This window comes from Microtus pennsylvanicus, chromosome 5, assembly GCF_037038515.1.
Source record: "Microtus pennsylvanicus isolate mMicPen1 chromosome 5, mMicPen1.hap1, whole genome shotgun sequence".
Taxonomy (NCBI): Eukaryota; Metazoa; Chordata; class Mammalia; order Rodentia; family Cricetidae; genus Microtus; species Microtus pennsylvanicus.
Window position 1 is genome coordinate 72,506,700 of NC_134583.1, and position 18,588 is coordinate 72,525,287.

Consider the following 18,588-nt stretch of genomic DNA (forward strand, 5'->3'; position numbering starts at 1 on the left):
TTGACACAAGTGTCCTATTTTTTTTTCTGGAAGCTTCAGCTCACAATACTCTCCAGTGTAAATAGGAAAACAATCTCCACAAAGTAATTGTGGTCAACCGACTTCTTCCAGCTATGCTACTGAAGGGTGCCTACCTGCTGTCCTGTGTACCTCAAATACCAAACAAAGGTCACACTGCCCTGCTGAATGCATTGTGGACCTGGGATAGAAGTATTCACACTGACCAAACACCCACGCATGTGTTCACTCATACTGTCTTAGATACTACTGCTGGGATGAAACACCATGACTCCAAAAGAGCTTGGGGATGAAAGGGTTTATTTCACCATAGACTTCCAAATCACAGCTCATTGTTGAAGGAAGGTTAGGGCAAGAATTCAAACAGGGCAGGACCCTGGAGGTAGGAACTGATGCAGAGGCCATGGAGGAGTGCTGCTTACTGGCTTGCTCAGTCTGCTTTCTTATAGAACCCAGGACCACCAGCCCAGGGATGACACCACTCACAACGGACTGGGCCCTCCTGCATCAATCACTAATGAAGGAAATGTCCTACAGGTTTGCATACAGCCCAGTCTTCTAGGCGCAAGTTCTCCAGTGGAGGTTCCCTCCTCTTAGATGATTCTAGCTTGTGTCAAGTCGACATTACTAGCCAGCACACATACCCACACTCACATTCACACATGTCGACACATTCATTCACATCCTCACATTCTTTCACACATACACACATTCATTCGTATCCACGCACTCACACATACACTTTCTTTACACACCTTCATTCACAAACACTCAACACACAAGGCCAACCTGCTTCAAACACTTTCCTCCGGGTTCCCATCCTGAAGAACCTTACCTTGTTGTTCTCACCCACTGTTCTCAATCTGACCCTCCTTCCTGGAGTATCTGTTATCTCCTTGCCTAGTCCTCCTCAAATCTTCCCTCATCCCTGGCTCATTAACTCGTATTTCCAATGAATACTTCCCAAACACTCCAGATCAAACAGGCAAGACACCATTTGTCCCCACTGCTGGCTGCCCTGGAGCTCTGTAGAAGAGGAGTGGGGACAGCTTCGGGCTGGGCATGCGTGGAGTTGCAGTATGTCTTACCCAAGACTGGAGATTGTCAGTTTTCCATATGAAAGACCAAGAGCTGGTGTAGCCCAGTGGTGGAGTACAAGCTTGGCCTAAGTATGGTCCTAGGTTCAGACCCCAGCAATAGGGCTCATCTCCTCATACAGAGGTTGGAGCTGGGCCCAGTGGTGACCCCTGTTATAGCATCCAGGAGTTTGAGGCAGGGCTGTAAATCCAAGGCCAGTCTGAGCTGTTTAGTGAGACACTGAACACGCGAACGGATGGCAGTGGATTTAATCCTCCCTCTTGTGGACACCCTTGGAGGTCACCCTTTTTCCACAGCCAGATTCTGGTCATGTAGTCATAGATCCTTGCTCCCCTCACCTTCTAGCCCGGTTCTACCCAACTCCTTCCTGGCACCAGTCTCTTTAGGGGAAGGTGGTTGCTAGCCTTTATTTACTGAGCTAATGACTTCTGTCTGGTCTAGCATCTGTGGGTTCAGATACTTGTTCTTCTTGGCCCTGTGGCCTGCCTCATCTCAGACTGGCCCCTCTAATTGCTTTCCCCAGTGGTTCACTCTGCTTCCTGACTGTTGGCAAGCATTTCTAATCATATAACTCAGCCAGGTCTAGCTTCACCAGTGGCTTACCCCCCGAGCACAGAATCCAGCCCTGTGACTGCGCTCTGCATCTGTCTTCTCCCTCCTCTCAGTTAGCCAGTCCCATCACTGTCACCTGGGGAAGCTCTTTCACACTCTTCCTTCCATTCTCCCACAGTCGCCATTGGTTTAGGAACGTGTTCCCTCTCCCACCACCTCTATCCTCTCCCACCTTGAAGTTCAGCCTGTTTCTCTGACACCTGTGGCGTAATCCCTGCCCAACCTGCCTCCGCTTGCCTTCCACCTGCACTCAATGTTCCACGGATCACACTTTGGGTTTCCAGCACAGCAGGTCTTTCACCCACTTCACAACCTTAGGAAATGTATTTGAAGAGTATGAGTGAATGTTACTAGGGACAGAGTGGTCCTCTTGCCCATTCTTGCTCGTACAAACATCCTGTCTGGGATCATGGGTTTGACAATGAGCGAAGGGAAAAGAATGCCCATTTTACAGGCATGAATAATTGCATTTGAAATTGCCTTGTTTGGGTAGTCAATTTTTTTGGATGCATATCGGGTGTCTCTTCCATGTCCCTTGGGCCACTGGTTCTCTGATGATCTCAGGGAACAAATGATGCTTGTGTGGCTGGCATCCCTGGGACCTTGGTGCTCAGCTTTCTTAGGTTAATTTGTATGAGCTCAAGCAATGTGCTCACTAGAATCTAGAACCACAGCTGATGACTTAGGGTTGGCCTGATCTGAATGGCTGGGACGCTGTGTTCATCTGTGGGAATTTTAATAGTTCAAGGAAAGTTCTAGAGGTGGACAAGATGAGGTTTCTTTCTGGGGGGAAAAACAACCTACCAATAAGACCGGAGCTGGGAAGCAAGCTGTGGTCTAATTACAGAGGGTTTTAAAACTCAGGCTAAGAACTTTTGTCTTTATCTAGTAGATAGTTAGGACCTAGTACAGTCATCAAAATGATGCTAATGTGTTTTTTTTTTTATGAGTAGGCAGGTGACAAGGCCTAGGGTGGAAGAGAAGTTAAGTTAGGGAAAGTGACTGAATTAACAACAGTGAAGACAGACAGACAGACAGACACAAGCACACACAGAAGCATACACACTCTTACACCTCTTTATTCTGGATGGCCACATGTTTATTCAATAGCAATAGAGATCCGTTACTATTCTTCTTCCTTCCTATCTCCTTCCCTTCTTCCTTTTTCTTCTTTCCTATGACCACCTACAATTCTGGTCACTTGCTAGGCCTAACTAGCACACACTAGATGGTTCCTAACGAGATGACGAGTATGTAATATTTTCGAAATATTGAGTCTGGGTTCAATGGCACACTCTTTCAATCCCAGGAGTTAGGAGGCAGAGGTGAGCAGATCCCTATGAGTTTGAGGCCTGTCTTGTCTATCTAGAGTGCTCCAGGTCAGTCATGGCTCCACAGTGAGATCTTGTCTCAAAAGAGAGTTAAGGCCTAAAATATACCCAAAGCTTTAATACTATTGATGAAAATTAATTGGTGCCAGGTATGGTGCCAGCCTCAGGAGGCTGAGGCAGGAGGATGAAAAGTTACAGGCTCTTCCAGACTGTCTCAAGGGGCCCGGTGGGAAAGACTGGGTAAATATAAAGGAGAAAGCCTGACCTGCTGTAGTGTCTGGGAGGAGGAGAGCCAGAGCAAAAGCCAAGCTGGAGTGTGGACAAGATAAAGAGCATGTTCCGGAGACCAGAGGCATTAGAGGCTGAGTGTCCAACCACGGGCTCACCCTGCCCAGGCCTCTGTGTCCTGACTTTCTCATCTGTTACACACGAATACTAACAATGGCAGAGCCTCTCCCAACCAGTTCAGAACAGGGAATGCATACTACTTAGACTCAAAGGGGGCACACCAGGAGCACTGCAGGAAGGCCAGCAGTACCAACCCCGAGAGCTCTGTCATCTCTGGCAGCCTGACTCAGACCTCTGCTCAGTGCACTGTCCACTGCCTCACGTGGTTGCTCATCTGTGAAGAGGACAAAGGACGGGGTCACCCTTGGTATGTTCCAGGGCATTACCCAATGTCAAAGCACAGCAGGCTCTCTCTATAGACATCTGGCCATTAGTTAGGCTATTGTAAAATTACTCCAACCCAACAGTAACATAGGCTTGGGTTCTTTGTGGTCTACTAAGCAGGGAGCCACCTCCCAATGGCTAAAGCAGGAGAGTGGGCTGAATGACAGGTAGACTCACCAGGGGACCACTGTGGGGACAGTCCTGGATTGCAATTAATGATGTCAGAGAAAAGTTATTGCTCCTGGCCAGGAAGAGTCAGGAATGAGTTTAAAACAACACAACAAAACACAACAATAGCACCAACAACAACCCTGCTGTTTTAATTCTAGTAGAAACCAAATAAATACCTTCTTATAACCAAGCCTACCTTTCAAAGACAAAAACCAGGGCCAAGCCTTTAATCCCAGTGCTTTGGAGACAGAGGTATGCAGATTTTGTAAAGTTAAGGCCAGCCATGGTTACATGGAGTGGCATTGTCCAAAATAAATAAATAAATAAATAAATAAATAAATAAATAAATAGAAGGAAAGAATTAAAAAAACAAAACAACGTAAGCTTTCCACCTTATTGCTGCCACCATGGATACTAGGCACGTGCAGCCCATCAAGCTGGCTAGGGTAACCAAAGAGCTGGGCAGGCCCGGTTCGCAGGGACAGTGCACGCAGGTACAGGTGGAATTTATGGATGACATCACTCTGTCACCCAAAACGTCAATGGTACCATTCGAGAGGGAGATGTGCTCACCCCATTGGAGTCAGAAAGGGAGGCTCAGAGGTTGCGCTGACCTTCCTGCTGGGTCCTGAGTATCCACCACTTGGCCCACGATGACCTGCAACTATTAAATAAAACATTTGTATTTTTTTAATGTAAAATTAAGAAAAATGATTCTAAAGATCTTCTCAAATGAGGAAAAAGAGTTAATGAAAATAAGACTAGGAAAACTTTTAAGTAGGAAGAAATTGCTGTAAAAAACCAGTCCAAGAAGTGTTAGAAACAGCAGATTAACTGGAAGTGTAGTGGAATTTCTATGTAAACTGTCACTTCCTTAACAAAAATTTAGCATTAACCTCAGATGGCTAGAAAATCACAATAAAGTTTACTGACCGACAAACTTGTTTGCAGGGAAGCCTCACCCCAGCCCTTGCCATTCATATCTCTAGAGTCTGACATGTTCAGGTGGAAGTTCCATCCCAGTCTGGTGGTGCAGGAACTTTGCAAAGCTGTCAACTGAAATTAACACAGAACTGACAGAAAAGGGGGAATTTTAAGATCAAGTGCATCTCAAGGCAGGAGCTGCAGGAAAATGGATCCCAGAGCACCTGGTCCTTTCCCGGTGGCATCCCTGCTCTGGGTGGCAGCAAATTCAGATTCCCAGTCTCTGCTGTGCCTGGAGAGTGGCGGGTTTGGAGCAAGACCCAGGAGGTTTCCATGGGACCTAGGTTGGCTGTGTTCAGGGTCCCTGCAGGGCTCTAACACGGCGGATACATCTCAGCTTGCTACAGGAGGGACATCAGAGGATCCGGAGCAAAGCTGGGGAAGGGGAAGCCTAAGAGAAGCCCCATTCAAGGCATGTCTGTGGAGCAGCAAGACGGTGAGTTCTCATCAGACAAGGCCTGTGGGTGGCCTGCAGAAAGGTGGCCAAGGGAGTAAGGGTACCTTGAGGTGGAAGGTCATCAAAGCCCCTGGGGATGGGCAGTCCAAACACAGTAGCATGAGCAGTCACTTATCCTCAGATATAAGAATACCCCAGTGCTATGTGTGCCTCACAAGACAGAGACTGCCAGAACCTTCTCGGCCTCCATGGTTCTTGTACATTAGTGGTGGAGAGAATTCTTAAATGTTGGACTACAGGGAATCACTCAAGACTGCTTTAGAACTTGTTGAACATGCAAAGTCTTGGGCCTTACTCCCAGACAGGGTGTACCCCAGAACCTTCATATTTAACAATCTCTCTCAGAGATGGGAACCAGGACAGCCCTGCTCTGTGGTGACTGGGAAGAGGTGATAGCAGGAGAGCATTCCGCTCTCTCCTCCCACAGCTTCCCCTCAGTAGTTTCGGGAATGCAGAACAATTCTCATCTGTCAATTACTGGTTCATAAAACAGAGATAATAAAAGCCCGTAAGTACCCACTCTGTGCCAGGCACTTCACCTGCCTCTGCCTCACGACCACCCTCCAAGGTATGCACTGCTTTCTTTTGCAGAAGAGGAAGAGAGAAGCTAAGTGGCCCATAGATAGATTTGCATAGCTAGCGACTGACCAAGTCAAGCCCTACCTTGGGTGGGTTTCTATCCACTCTCTTAGCAAAACTCACTGCCCCCTGAGAACACTGGGACAGGCAGTAGGCACCCAGCAAAATGCTGGCAGGCAAAAATGTGAGTGCCAAGTGACAGTGGAGGGCAGCCCTGTCCCTGTACAGTGGAATGCACTCCCCAAGCATCTGCCTTTGCCCGCCACCCCTCATCCGACACCACAGGGCACAGCGGAAATGACCCAAGAATTCAAGTTCTTAGACTGAAACATCAAGTGGTCAGAGTTGGGTAGTTTCTGTCTTTGTAGATGAAGATTTTCTTGCTGGAGCAGGTGGAGGCTGGGGCACAGAAGGAAAAGGGGATCGCAAAGAACAAAGCGAAGCCTCGTGGCTTCCCATCACAACAGGACCTCAACTTGGGATAATTCTACCTCAAATGAGGATCCAGGGAGATCCATGGAGTCCCATTCTGGTCCTCATTAGTCAATGTTCTAACACCAGGAAGCTGTTGCTACTGTCATCTTTTCCTTCCTGGTACAATGGGGGACAATAGTATCTTACATGGTATCTGGGAGCTTTGCAAAGTTGTCCATGTAAGGGGTTTTAGCCATGTGCTGGGAACACAGGTGGTACGCCTGGGTAGTTGGTGGGGAAGTCGACTCTATATTCACCAACACTCAGGTGGTGGTGGAGACTACCTTTCTCCCGAAGACTGGCTTCCTGTGCAGCTCGTGGAAGGTTTTAACAGGTGTTCTGGCCGAGTGGAGGTGTATTTTGAAGGCGTGTGGGGCACAGTGTGCGACGATCTGTGGGACGAGAAGGAAGCACAGGTCGTGTGCCAGCAGCTGGGCTGCGGGGTCGCCGTGCCCACCCTGGGAGAGGCCCCCTTCGGCCAGGGCTCTGGCCCTATTCTTCTGGATGATGTGCAGTGCTTTGGGACTGAGGTCTCCCTGGGCCAGTGTTCTCACGCTGGCTGGTTCATCCACAACTGTGGACACGAGGAAGACGTTGGTGTTGTCTGCTCCGGTAAATCACTTCCCATCTTCCCCAAGAGTTGATTTTTCACTTTAGCCAATCATCCTCCTTTCTCCCCGACCCAAAGGAAACTCTTGTAACATAGTGTCTTGTGGGATCAAAAGTCTTGTCCCAGGCACCTTCCAGAATGACCCTTGTGTGACTGAGCCTCTCCTTCATGGGGTTTGAGAAGTAGCCAAATGTGGATCTCTTATTCTACCCGAGTCCTCCTGCATCCCCTTAGGTGGCACTAGAGTGACATACTGGAAATGGAAACTCTCAGGCCAGCTGCAAGGTTATGTGATTTGTGGGTCCTAGCGTGAGATCTACGAGCAATTTCTAGATAGGGATAGCAGAGCAGCTGCAAAGGGTGGACCTCTTCTAACTATGGGCCCTGTGGAATTGCGGGGAAGCACCCCTAGGTGGCGCTCTACTGGTCCTCTCCCCACACTCATCTCTCTGTGCTTGGTGTGACACTGCCTATCTTTGAGCCTTTTCCTAACTAAATGGGAGCGATCATTGGGATGGTAATCATGGTGACCCTGTGTCCTGCCCTATATCCTGAGAGCCAGACTGTCAATAACATGGTCTCTAAAATTCTGCTTTTGGGGGAATCAAGCTCCCAGAGACAGAGTAGTTCTGGCCCTGGTGAAGCAGCTGTGGATGCTAGAACAAGGTGTAGAGTTGGGTGGAAGAGAGAAGAAAGCCCCCCCCCGAAAGTCCCCCCCCCACTCACCAGTTGCTAACTGGTGAACCAGAGACTCCTCTCCAAGCTTCCTCTGCTCACATTTCAAGGTTCAACCTTCTAGGAAGCAGGAACTAAGGCTTTATCCCTGGCCAAGAGCTAAGTACTCACCTCACAAGCCTTTTCTGTGGAAGGCTTGAGAGGTCTAAGAGGGAACAAAACGTCTCTGACTCCATGGGATGGGCTAATGGCCTCCTTGCGCGTGCCCGCTGCCACCAGAGAGCAGCATGTCTCATTCTTGGTGACTGCTGATGTCATGAGCTCTGTCATGGCCAGGGTCTTTCCCACTGCATGAAGTATAGAGGAGTTCTGGTCCATGAAACTGCCATTCCTAAGGTAGCTCTCCTGCCTGCAGGAGAAAGTTCCCCTGATTATCCTTATTCTGAGACCTGCTTTAAGGTTGAACTGGGGCACCCGCTCCTAAGAGCATTTCCAGCGAACCCACAGTCCCGCCACTATGGGGCAGAATTCACACTGGCCTCGTGTGGGTGCTCTGAGCAGCCTGGGTGGGCAGAAGGAGGACTTGGCTGTTCTCCCAGGCTACACATTCTTGGGCCAGGTACCCTGAGAGGGAAGGGTTGAAAGCAGTCTAGCTAGCAAATTAGCATAAGTATAAACCTTGCTTTGGGGGACTTAAAAGTCCTTCTCAAGTACATCCTTCTGTGGTTGTTCTCAGCTGGAGTTGATTTTGTGCCCTAGGAAGCAAATTTGATTGTCACATGGGACGGGGGTGGGGGGATGCCTCTGGTATCTGTGGTAGCCTCCAGGGATGCTGATAAACCTTATACAAGGCACAGGATGACTCTCCACTACAAACTCTTCCAGTACCAGGTGACAATAGCACAGAAGCTTTAGAATTGAGCAGGTTCAGGTGGAGATATTGACGTCAGCAACTAATCATAAATTAATAATGTATTAAAAGTTGATTGATTAATAGTTACTTTCGTAGTGGCGGGAAATTGTCTGCAACTCCTTATCCAAGTGCCAGCTTGGACCCAGCACTTCCCAATAATTTTATCTGATTCTCTCTCTCTCTCTCTCTCTCTCTCTCTCTCTCTCTCTCTCTCTCTCTCTCTCTCGATTTATTTATTTATTAAGTATATAGTGTTCTGTCTGCATGTATGCTTGCAGGCCAGAAGAGGGCACCAGATCTTATAAATGGTTGTGCGCCACCATGTGCTTGCTGTGAATTGAACACTGTGCCTCTGGAAGAGCAGCCTTAACCTCTGAGCCATCTCTCCAGCCCCATCTGCTTTCTTTTCTACTGACTGAAGTTGATTTGTAAATGTGCTATTTTGGTGGGTCTGTTGAATTAGAATTTGAATCATAGCTTGCCGCATGATTCCTAGAAACAAATGTCTGACTGGTTTTGCTGAAGAGGCTGCCTCAAAGCATAAATCCTCTCTGCTCATGGGGTGCTTTGCAGTTCTGCAAGCACTTTGCACCCGTCTTCCACCCCATCCTTATCACTCAGGTGGGTTTGCTTTATTGCTCTTGTTTAGAAAACAAAGAAACCAAAATTAAGGAGCAAAATTAAGTCAAGGTCGAAAGGAATGCCTTCTTGACCAATAGCATGCATCTGGACCTGAGGTAGCCATATACAATGTCCACCAAATATGCAAAGGTGCCGTGAACCTTAGCAAAACGTATGAGCATCCACAGTGGTCAGCGTTGTTCTGCTAGTAATCTCATCCATAGCATCTGCTTAGCCACCAGAACATGCACACACCCTTGACAAGATCCCCAGGTACAGGGAGAAACCCCACCCACCCCGCTAATGGGGGCGGGGGGGGAGTAATTGACTTATCAGCAAGAGAACAAATTCTGACTAGAGAATCAGTTGCCTTGTCAAACATCAAGACCCCAGGGTTGCCTGCCTTCAGCAGAGACTCTGGAATCCCATTCACTTTCAAAGTCTAAAGGATACCAAAGTTGCATTTATTTTAACATGAAACAGTCTTTGAAATATTCAGTACCTGGTAGCATATATTCCTTAAGAAAATGTGCCTATTTAATGTGTGGCCACCCAGCTCCAACCCCAAGCTGAGAAGCTAGGCAAACCAACCCTCTCTGAAACACCTGGGCAAACCCTGCATACAGTTCACACTGACATCCCCACAAACACCAAACAAAGGTAAATGAACTCTCTTTTCTAGGTAGCATCGGCTTTTCTGAACTAGCCCCATGTAACTAATTCTAAGCTGAGCTTTCCTCTGGGGACAGGGTACCAGGGCAGCAGCAAGCCATTCAGCAAGGCAGAACACCGTAGAATTTATCCCTTCCCATAGACTCACCTTGTGTTCTACCTTCTTTTCTTCCTCGCAGAATCTGAAAACATTCTTACAGAAAGTGAAACTTCGAGAGATTTTGGTAAGAGCAAAGACCTTAGCATGTCTTTAATAGAGCACCCACACGCTCCCCCAGGCATCTGATTGCATTTGCTACCATAACCCACATCGGGGGCAGGGGAGGGCAGAAGACAAACATAAGGACCCACCAAAAGCAAGGAAAATGAAGAGGTTTCTTGGCTTTAACCACGCAGGTAGTATTTCATCCCCAAACTGCACTGTTCCGGTGGCTCAAACGTATTTCAGAGAAGTCTGGAGGAGACAATGAATCTGGGTTGGCAAATTTTAACTCTAAGTTGCAACTGAACTCAGGCTGACTAAGGAGAGTCCTAACTTCAGACACAAGACAGAGAGGAAAGTCCCAAGGATAACGTGTGCCTTCAATTCCTCCATCACATGCTAACGGCGGAAAGAGGAAAGCCTTGCTTATCCAACAAGCAAGTCTCTTGATGTACTAATTTGTAATGACCACAGGAGTACTCTTTTCTATGCTTTGGACCTTGCTGCCTTCTGGAAGCCAATGCCTTTGTGTACATAGCCCAATTTGTAAATGACCGACTCTGAGCTGCCTGAACTCAGCATCAGTTTTCACGGATCAGATCCTACTGCGCACACACACCCTTCCCTCATGCCATCCTGGTGCCAGCTAATGTCTACATTGTGCGATGCCACACACACAGTGTACTTAGGTGGGCTCTTTTGCATGGAAGTGACTCCTGTTTATTTATCTTTGCTCTTAGATGCTGAACTCTTAACACCGTTTCCTGGTGGTGAGTCATGGTTTCCTGGCCATTTGTGGGATGTGATCAGGCAAGGTTTTCTAACTAGTGGGTAAATCTTTAGCCATACAAATCTTACTGAATAGAATGATGTCACCAAAGAATCCCTGTGCATTCACCCCATTAATAATACTCTATGGACTTTGTTTAGACTGTTTTGCTTTTCTTACCATGCTGGAGAACGCTCTACCTGCTTCATAGGTGTTCTTAGTACAACTCCTTCCTACTCCTCTCCAAGCCTTGAGTCCTTTGTTACTTAGAAAAGACATCTCCACCCCAACTATCCATTACCCACTCTCAAATTATTATGAACACCACCACCTTTGCTTCCTGGCACTTGGCATTCTTGCAGATCTCCATTTAATTCTAGATTAAAATGGCTCACTTTAGAAAAGTGGGTGTTATTGCCACTGGGATACACCTTAAGATTAAATCTGTTAGATACTTCTCACAGCTCTTCCTGGGTCCCAACTCAGTGGGAATGGGGCAGAATTCACCTCGGCTGCTAGATTATGACCTTTGTGCTAAGAAGGATCAGGCCCATCCTGTAGTGATAGGATCCCCTGTGCCATCTGCTCAAATGTGTTATTGTATAGTGAGGGCGTGCTGTGTGATTAGGCAAACTGATTCAAGTGGAGTAGCTTCCTTCCAGCGATGCTTTCGTGTCTTTAAGACTGGCCACAGTTGCAGCTCGCCAATGGGTCAGGAAGATGCTCTGGGCGAGTAGAAGTTTTCTACCATGGCCAGTGGGGCAGGGTTTGTGATGACCAATGGGACCTGCGTGAAGCCCACGTGGTGTGCCGACAACTGAACTGTGGGCATGCCCTCGAAGCCCCCGTCGAGGCGCGGTTTGGTGATGGCCCAGGCGAGTTTCTGCTGGATGAGATGGGCTGTACTGGTACAGAGAGTTTTTTGGGGCAGTGCCCTCATGCTGGCTGGCACCTGCATAACTGTGGTCCTGGAGAAGATGCCAGTGTCATCTGTGAAGGTAAGAGCCACCTCTCCCTCCAACAGTGCACATCTTGTCTAGCCTTTAACAGCTGGGCCATCTCTCCAGCCCAAGGAACCTTTATATCCACATCTGCAGCCACAGATTGGCCCTGCTGCGTGGACAGGCCAGACATAAAGAGACACAGTTAGAGTAAGTGCTCAGGCCTTGAGCTCAGGATTTTCAGACACTAGATGATGAAGTGGATCTTACACAGAAAACATAGTGACAGACATGAGCAGTTTCATTGTAAGGATTCCAAGACATCCATGAAGGGATAACCTGACCCACCAGTGAGGAGACTCATTCAAGGGCACTGTGAAGAATGAAGATAAAATTTTCTCATTAATACTTGCAAGGCAAACCAAGTCCAGCGGTGCACAGCACTGTGGCGGCTGTAGGAGGGAGGAGGATAGCTAAAGTTCAAGGCCAGCCCATGTGACGTACTTCATTCCAGGCTAGATTGGTTCACACGGGAGCAGGGGAGGGAGAGGAATCTTGTTTCCAAAAAAAAAAAAAAAAAAAAAAAAAAAATAGAGCTGGTGAGATAGCTCAGCTAGTAAAGAGATTGCCCTGTAAGCGTGTGGACCTGAACTTGATCCCAAGATCCCATGTAAGACAGCCAGGAGCAGTGGCATGTGCTCACTGGCCAGACCCCGGCCTAGGAAACAAGGTGGATGGGAGCTGAGCTCTGCCCCAACACATGTGCCCCTGTACACACACGCACACAAATACAGTTGTGACCCAGAATAGCTTTAGTTTGTCCTGCTGATTTCGAGTTCATGGGAAAGGATCTCTATTTACAAATCTTTGAGGAAGTAGAGAGTATAGAGGTCAGTGTGGGGGGCTGGGCTTCTCCTCCCAGCATTGTGGACATTTGGGTCAGTCCTGGTGGTGGGTGGGCTGCCCTGGGCTTTGGGGCTGTTTTATAGCATTCCTGGTCACTACTCGCCCACAACTGTGGTAACCTCAATGTGGTTGTGACAGCCACAACATCTTCTACTGTGTCGCTTTGCAAAGCAAATTCCCTAGCTTAGAACCACTGGTCTAGGGATGCAACATAACTCTAGATTTCCACCAATCACAGGACTAATTTTCGGCACATTATCAATGCCATCTGTGTACCAAATGGGAGGGGACTCTGGTTTAATGTTACAGGATTAAGTGGGAGTCGCCATCCGTTGGTGTATTCCAGTGGCCACAATGTCTGCATTCCTGAGCCACTGAGATATTACCCAGGGCTGGAGAGGTGACTTAGCAGTTAAGAACATGTACTGCCCTTACAGAAATCCAAGTTCACTTCCGGGCACCCATGTTGGGAGGCTCACAAAGGTATCTAACTTCAGACCCAGGGGTTCTAACAGCCTCTTCTGGCCTCCATGGGCACTGTACCCACATGCATATACTAATACACACACACAAAATTAAAAAATAGAAAAACTGGAAAGATAGCTCAGTTGCTAAGAGCACTTGCTGTCTTTTCAGAGGATTTGGGCTCTGTTCCCAGCACCCACACGACAGCATACATCCATCTAATTTCAGAGGGTCCTGCACCCTCTTCTGACCTCTTGTGGGCACCAGGCATTCGTACCATGCACATGCATATACACAGTCGAATAACTCATACATGCAAAATAAAAATAAAGGGATATTTTAAAAATAAACAAAATTTAAAAATAAACTTTAAAATATTCCTGATGTTAAGTAGAAAATGTTCGTGGCTCTTGGCTCGCTTTATTCCTTCTAAATAATTAGCTTCATTTTTGTGCCAGTTATTCAAGTCTGATTTATTCTGTAATATTACCATTTTTCATCTTCCCAAGGGCCTTGCGGTTAAAGCAAAATTCATTCCTCCCTCATTAAGAAGGTGGGGTGATTTCTTGAATGGTTCGTAGGATCATTTAATGACTGTTCTTCTGAACTATGTGAGGCAAATAGCTGGGGAAGAGATCTGACCTGTCATTAGCTCTTTTCAGTTCCAACAGCCGCTTAATTCTCAACCCCTCTCCCTGCAGGGAATGGCCAGGAGCCACTGGTGGGGCCCCAAGGTAGGAGGTGTTTTCATGTTGAAACTCTTCATCATCCTCATTTGATGCTGACTTCTTAACCCTTGCTGAGCCAGATCTGGAGAGGACGTGATGTATACTCTGTGCTCAGGCAGCCCTCGCTCAGGCGTTTGGCAGCAGAAGGTTTAGGTTCCATTTCTGCCACCTCATTAGTGCCAGTGGTCACCACAGGCCGTGTATGACTGTCTGAGAGAGGAGACAAAACACCTACCTCACAGCGAGTCTCAGCTGAAGGTCACAGACTTGGAATGGTGACGAGTACCATCGCCACTGAAGCGTGTGACAGTTCTGGGTGGGAGCTTCACCCTCAGGCTTATTTGAGTCTTTGGTTCAGAGGCCAGAACTCTTTTGGGAACATTAAGTTTCACAGGCCAAATGGCGTCACGGTATTGAGGAAAGAGCTGAAGCCAACATGAAACTAAACACAGGCAGTCATGAAGCCATGACCTGTCTATTTCCACATAAAATTTCTCTTGCAAAATCAGGTTCTGGAGCTGGGTGACAGTTCAGTTGGTGTAAACTTCTCCTGCACAAGCGTGGAGTCCTAGCAATCACATAAAAACAAAAACTGGGCTTGGTGGTGGGTACCTGGAACCCCAGTGCCAAGAGGTCCGATATAGGCAAATCTCTAGCTCATTGGCCAGTCAGTCAGTCTAGCTGAACTGATGAGCTTCCGGTTCAGTGGGAGACCCTGACTCAACAAAACCAAAAAGATGGAGAGGGATGCATGATGGATGAAGACACTGATATTACTATCAGCTTCTGGCTCAGGTGCATGCGCGTGCATGCGCGCACACACACGCGCACACACACACACACGGGACAGGGTGGGGGTGGGTTGCTAGCTCTGAGGTAGGATGGAGGCATAGGTTCAGTACTAAATGATTTAATTCTAAACACTTTCTATGCATGACTTATTTAATTTTCACAAAATCCCCATGAATTAGGTACTTGTTAAATTTCTATTTTATTGATGATGAAACAGAATCAGAAAATTAATCACATTGCCACGAACTGGGTCACCAGTTAGCCAGGGGAATTGTGCTAGCTGGTTGGGTAGATGAGGTCTAGTTTGGCTTTGGTGGACAGCTGCTGCCACAGGTAGCCTCTTCCCTCCTGCTCGGTTAGTGTCTCTAAGCAGAAGAAACTGAAGACCCTCCTTGTTTCTCCTTCTTCACTCTACACAACCAATACACCAGGAAATTCTGTTTCTACTTTCAAAATATATGCTAAACTCTTTAGCATCTCCCAGCCCCCAAAGTGCCATCTCGCAGAGTCTTGTCATCTTTCTTCCTGGTGATGGCAGCAGTGTCATAAGCTGCCACTTACCTCTGTTACTCTCCCAACATAATTGTCTCTGTGCACAAAACCCACAAAGGTTGCTTCATTGGTGTTCTCTGTCTCCCCTTCCTTCCACTCCCCCCGTGTGTGTGTGTGCGAGTGTGTGTGCATGCATGTGTGTGTACATGTGTTCATGTGTGTTACATGTGTTCGTGTGTGCGTGCATGTGTGTATGTGCATGCATGCGTGTGTACATGTGTTCATGTGTGTGTATGTGCACGCATGTGCATGGGTGCGTCTTTCTAACTATGTAAACTATAAATACAGTCAGGCTGGCCTGTAGCGTACAGTGAAAGCTAAACCAATGATCCTGCAGGTGCTGGGATTAGATTAAGGCAGGCACCACTCAAAGGCTCCCATGTCTCTGATCACTGAGGAAACTCCCCATCTAGCATCAGTCTGTCTCTGACCCTTTGTATAGCCCTCGAAATAGACTAGGTTGTCTCCAATTAGGACCTGTCCCAGCTCTTCCTTCAGTCCCCAACTCTTCCTATCATCAGGCCTCAGACAAAACCCCACTTCCACAGAGAGAAGTCCTTTGAATGCACACTGTGAAGAGGCTCCCTCTCAGTCACTTTCTGTAGGACCCGTCTGGTCTCCTCCCATCTGAGATAGTCTTTCTAGTTTCTGTATGACCCGTCTGGTCTCCTCCCATCTGAGATAGTCTTTCTAGTTTCTGTATGACCCGTCTGGTCTCCTCCCATCTGAGATAGTCTTTCTAGTTTTGCTTTAATCCCTTGCCCATCCTCTATCCTGCTTCTCCTCTCTCCTCAGGGAGAGGGGTTAGTGAGAGAAAGCTGCCTTACTTCATCTGAGAGCCAAGAGCAGCTCTGGTCTGTAACAGCCTCAAATAGATACCTCTGGGATGAAAGATAGGCATAGGTGTAGCGTTCTGATGAGAATCAATAATCAATGAACAAAGACAATAACTTCCTCTCAGCCAACACCACTTACCAAGCACAGAGTGTTCCATCACGCTTTCAATCCCAGGAGGCTCAGGGTTTAAAAATAATCAATTCCTAATAATTAGTAATTAGCTAAGGGCCAGTTAGTTGTTTGGTAGATTTTCCATTTATTTCCCTACCACCCATGTGGTCATTACTCTTATATTTCTAATTTCTATATACCATGCATATACATATATATACATATATATATCACAGATATATGTTTTACTATCAATCATTTGAAATCTGTAGTACTGTGTGTGTGTGTGTGTGTGTGTGTGTGTGTGTATTTATGTTGCCTTGGCATGACTTCTAAACTTCATGATAGTAAGAAAGCAATATGCCTTAAATAGAAACCATACTTTGATGCTTTGTATTTTGAACTTTATCTTTTCTCAGGCAGTGGCATGCAATAAAACAATTTTTCCTTATACTGGGCAGCCACAGAAAAACACATCAACCAGTCAGCATAGAAAACAGCCAATATCTACAGGGTGCTGTGTTGTTAAAGTTGGATGTTTGGTAGATTAGTTGTATGAAATTTGTTTTCCATATTTTGTGGAGGTATGTGCATGTTCTCATATGTGTGTGTGGACATGTGTGTTTGAACACATATGCACATGCGTGTAGAGAACCTTAGGTGTCCTTTGTCAGAGTCTGTTGTTGGTTTGGAGTTCCCCTAGTAGGCTAGGCTAGCTGGCTAGCAAACCTCAGAAGCCTGCTTATTTCCGCTCTCCAGAGCTGAATGACAAGCATACACCAACACATAAGGCTTTTCATTTAGGATATTTTAGCCCAAGATATTTTGGCTTATGGTCTTTTTCAGACTTATAATGTAGCTGCATCATAAGTCAACATTAATATATAATAATCTGACATTTACAGTTTTTATGATGCATGACACTTAAATTATCATAGTGTATTATGTTATAATACGTGATATAATTTAATGGTTAATCATGTATAGAAAAGATTAATGGCATTGTACACTGAGGGTCCACTCAGCTCTGAGGGAAGCATGAGCTGAGACTGCATCTCGGTTTGGGATGTGTTATCTTCCTCTTACTTGGTGCCCAGCAGTGGACAACTTTCCAGGACTGACCAGTGGCCCTAGTTCCTGTGGTGACTGGCTTACCCTCAGTTCCTCCAAAGAGCCACCTGTAAAGGCTTTAACCTAGAAAATCTTCAAAGCAAACAACTCAGCAAGTATTTCTCAGATCCTGTTTATCCCCAGAGCCTGTATTATTTCACCAGGAATTGATTTCCCATTTTGTATTTCAGACCTATCACATTAGACTAATAAATATGCCAAGTAAAAAAATCACTCAATTGAATTGAATAAGAAATATCTTGATTTATTTGTATTACTAGGTGGTGAAAATCCAGGAAACATATTATTAGGTGAGTGATTTATTATTATCATAATTGTTACTGCTGCTTCCCCTGGGCATGTATAGTTACCCATCTAATCCAGGAGAGAAGAAGGTGAACAAGTAGGTTTTCAGTTGTGCCCTCAAGAGATTTGTCCTGGCCTGGATATTGAATTTGTGTGCAAATGATCTCCAGAATGTCACTACAATAGATTCACTAGCTGCCTGAAAGATAGCTTATGGTACTTCTATTTTTTGGAAAATAATAGAAAATGTTTTTATTATATAAGTTTCATAATTAGTTGTTCAGCGCAGTTTGACCAGTTGCTCTGGGAGTTCTCATGCTCCCTGAATTTTGGCAAATGTCATGTTTTAAATTTTCTTATGGTACTTCTATTTTTTGGAAAATAATAGAAAATGTTTTTATTATATAAGTTTCATAATTAGTTGTTCAGCGCAGTTTGACCAGTTGCTCTGGGAGTTCTCATGCTCCCTGAATTTTGGCAAATGTCATGTTTTAAATTTTCTTCAGAGGGAAACTCATTTGCTCACTCATGATGTTAGCCTGTTGTGCAAGTTTGCAACGACATCAACAAACTGTCATTTAATGACTGAAATAATGCGTGGGTTCTTTTGCCTTATAGTTTTAGAGTTTCTAAATCTAAACTGGGTCTCCCTTAGCTAAAAAAAAAAAAAAAGCATCATTTAGGCTCTGTTTATTCTGGAAGGTCTTGAAAAGGAAGATCCATTTCCGGGTTAGTGTTATCTTTGTGACAGAACACCTGACAGAAGCAACTTAAAGGAGGAGGGTTTCTTTTGGATCACAGTTTAGAGGTATAGATATCATGGTGGAAAAGATTCGTAGTTTCTTTCTGTTGCTGTGACAAAAGCAATTTAAAGGAGAAAGGGTTACTTGGCTCTCAGTTCACAGTGTAGTTCATCATGGCATGGAAATCAAGGTGGCAGGAGCAGCTGGTTAGGTCACAGCAGTAATCAGGAAGCAGAGAG

General features: G+C 46.2%; 1 protein-coding gene and 1 pseudogene across 1 annotated transcript in view; both read left to right on the forward strand.

Annotated features, from left to right (window-relative positions):
- The first annotated feature begins 4,309 nt into the window (after positions 1-4,309).
- Positions 4,310-4,515, forward strand: LOC142849813 (small ribosomal subunit protein eS28-like; annotated as a pseudogene).
- A 2,006-nt stretch (positions 4,516-6,521) lies between these two features.
- Positions 6,522-18,588, forward strand: part of LOC142851345 (scavenger receptor cysteine-rich domain-containing protein DMBT1-like) — a 110,281-nt gene continuing 98,214 nt past the window's right edge. Inside the window, 3 exon segments of the mRNA XM_075975205.1 lie at positions 6,522-7,008; positions 10,067-10,111; positions 17,582-17,611. Of these exon segments, the coding sequence (XP_075831320.1) occupies positions 6,522-7,008; positions 10,067-10,111; positions 17,582-17,611 (562 nt within the window).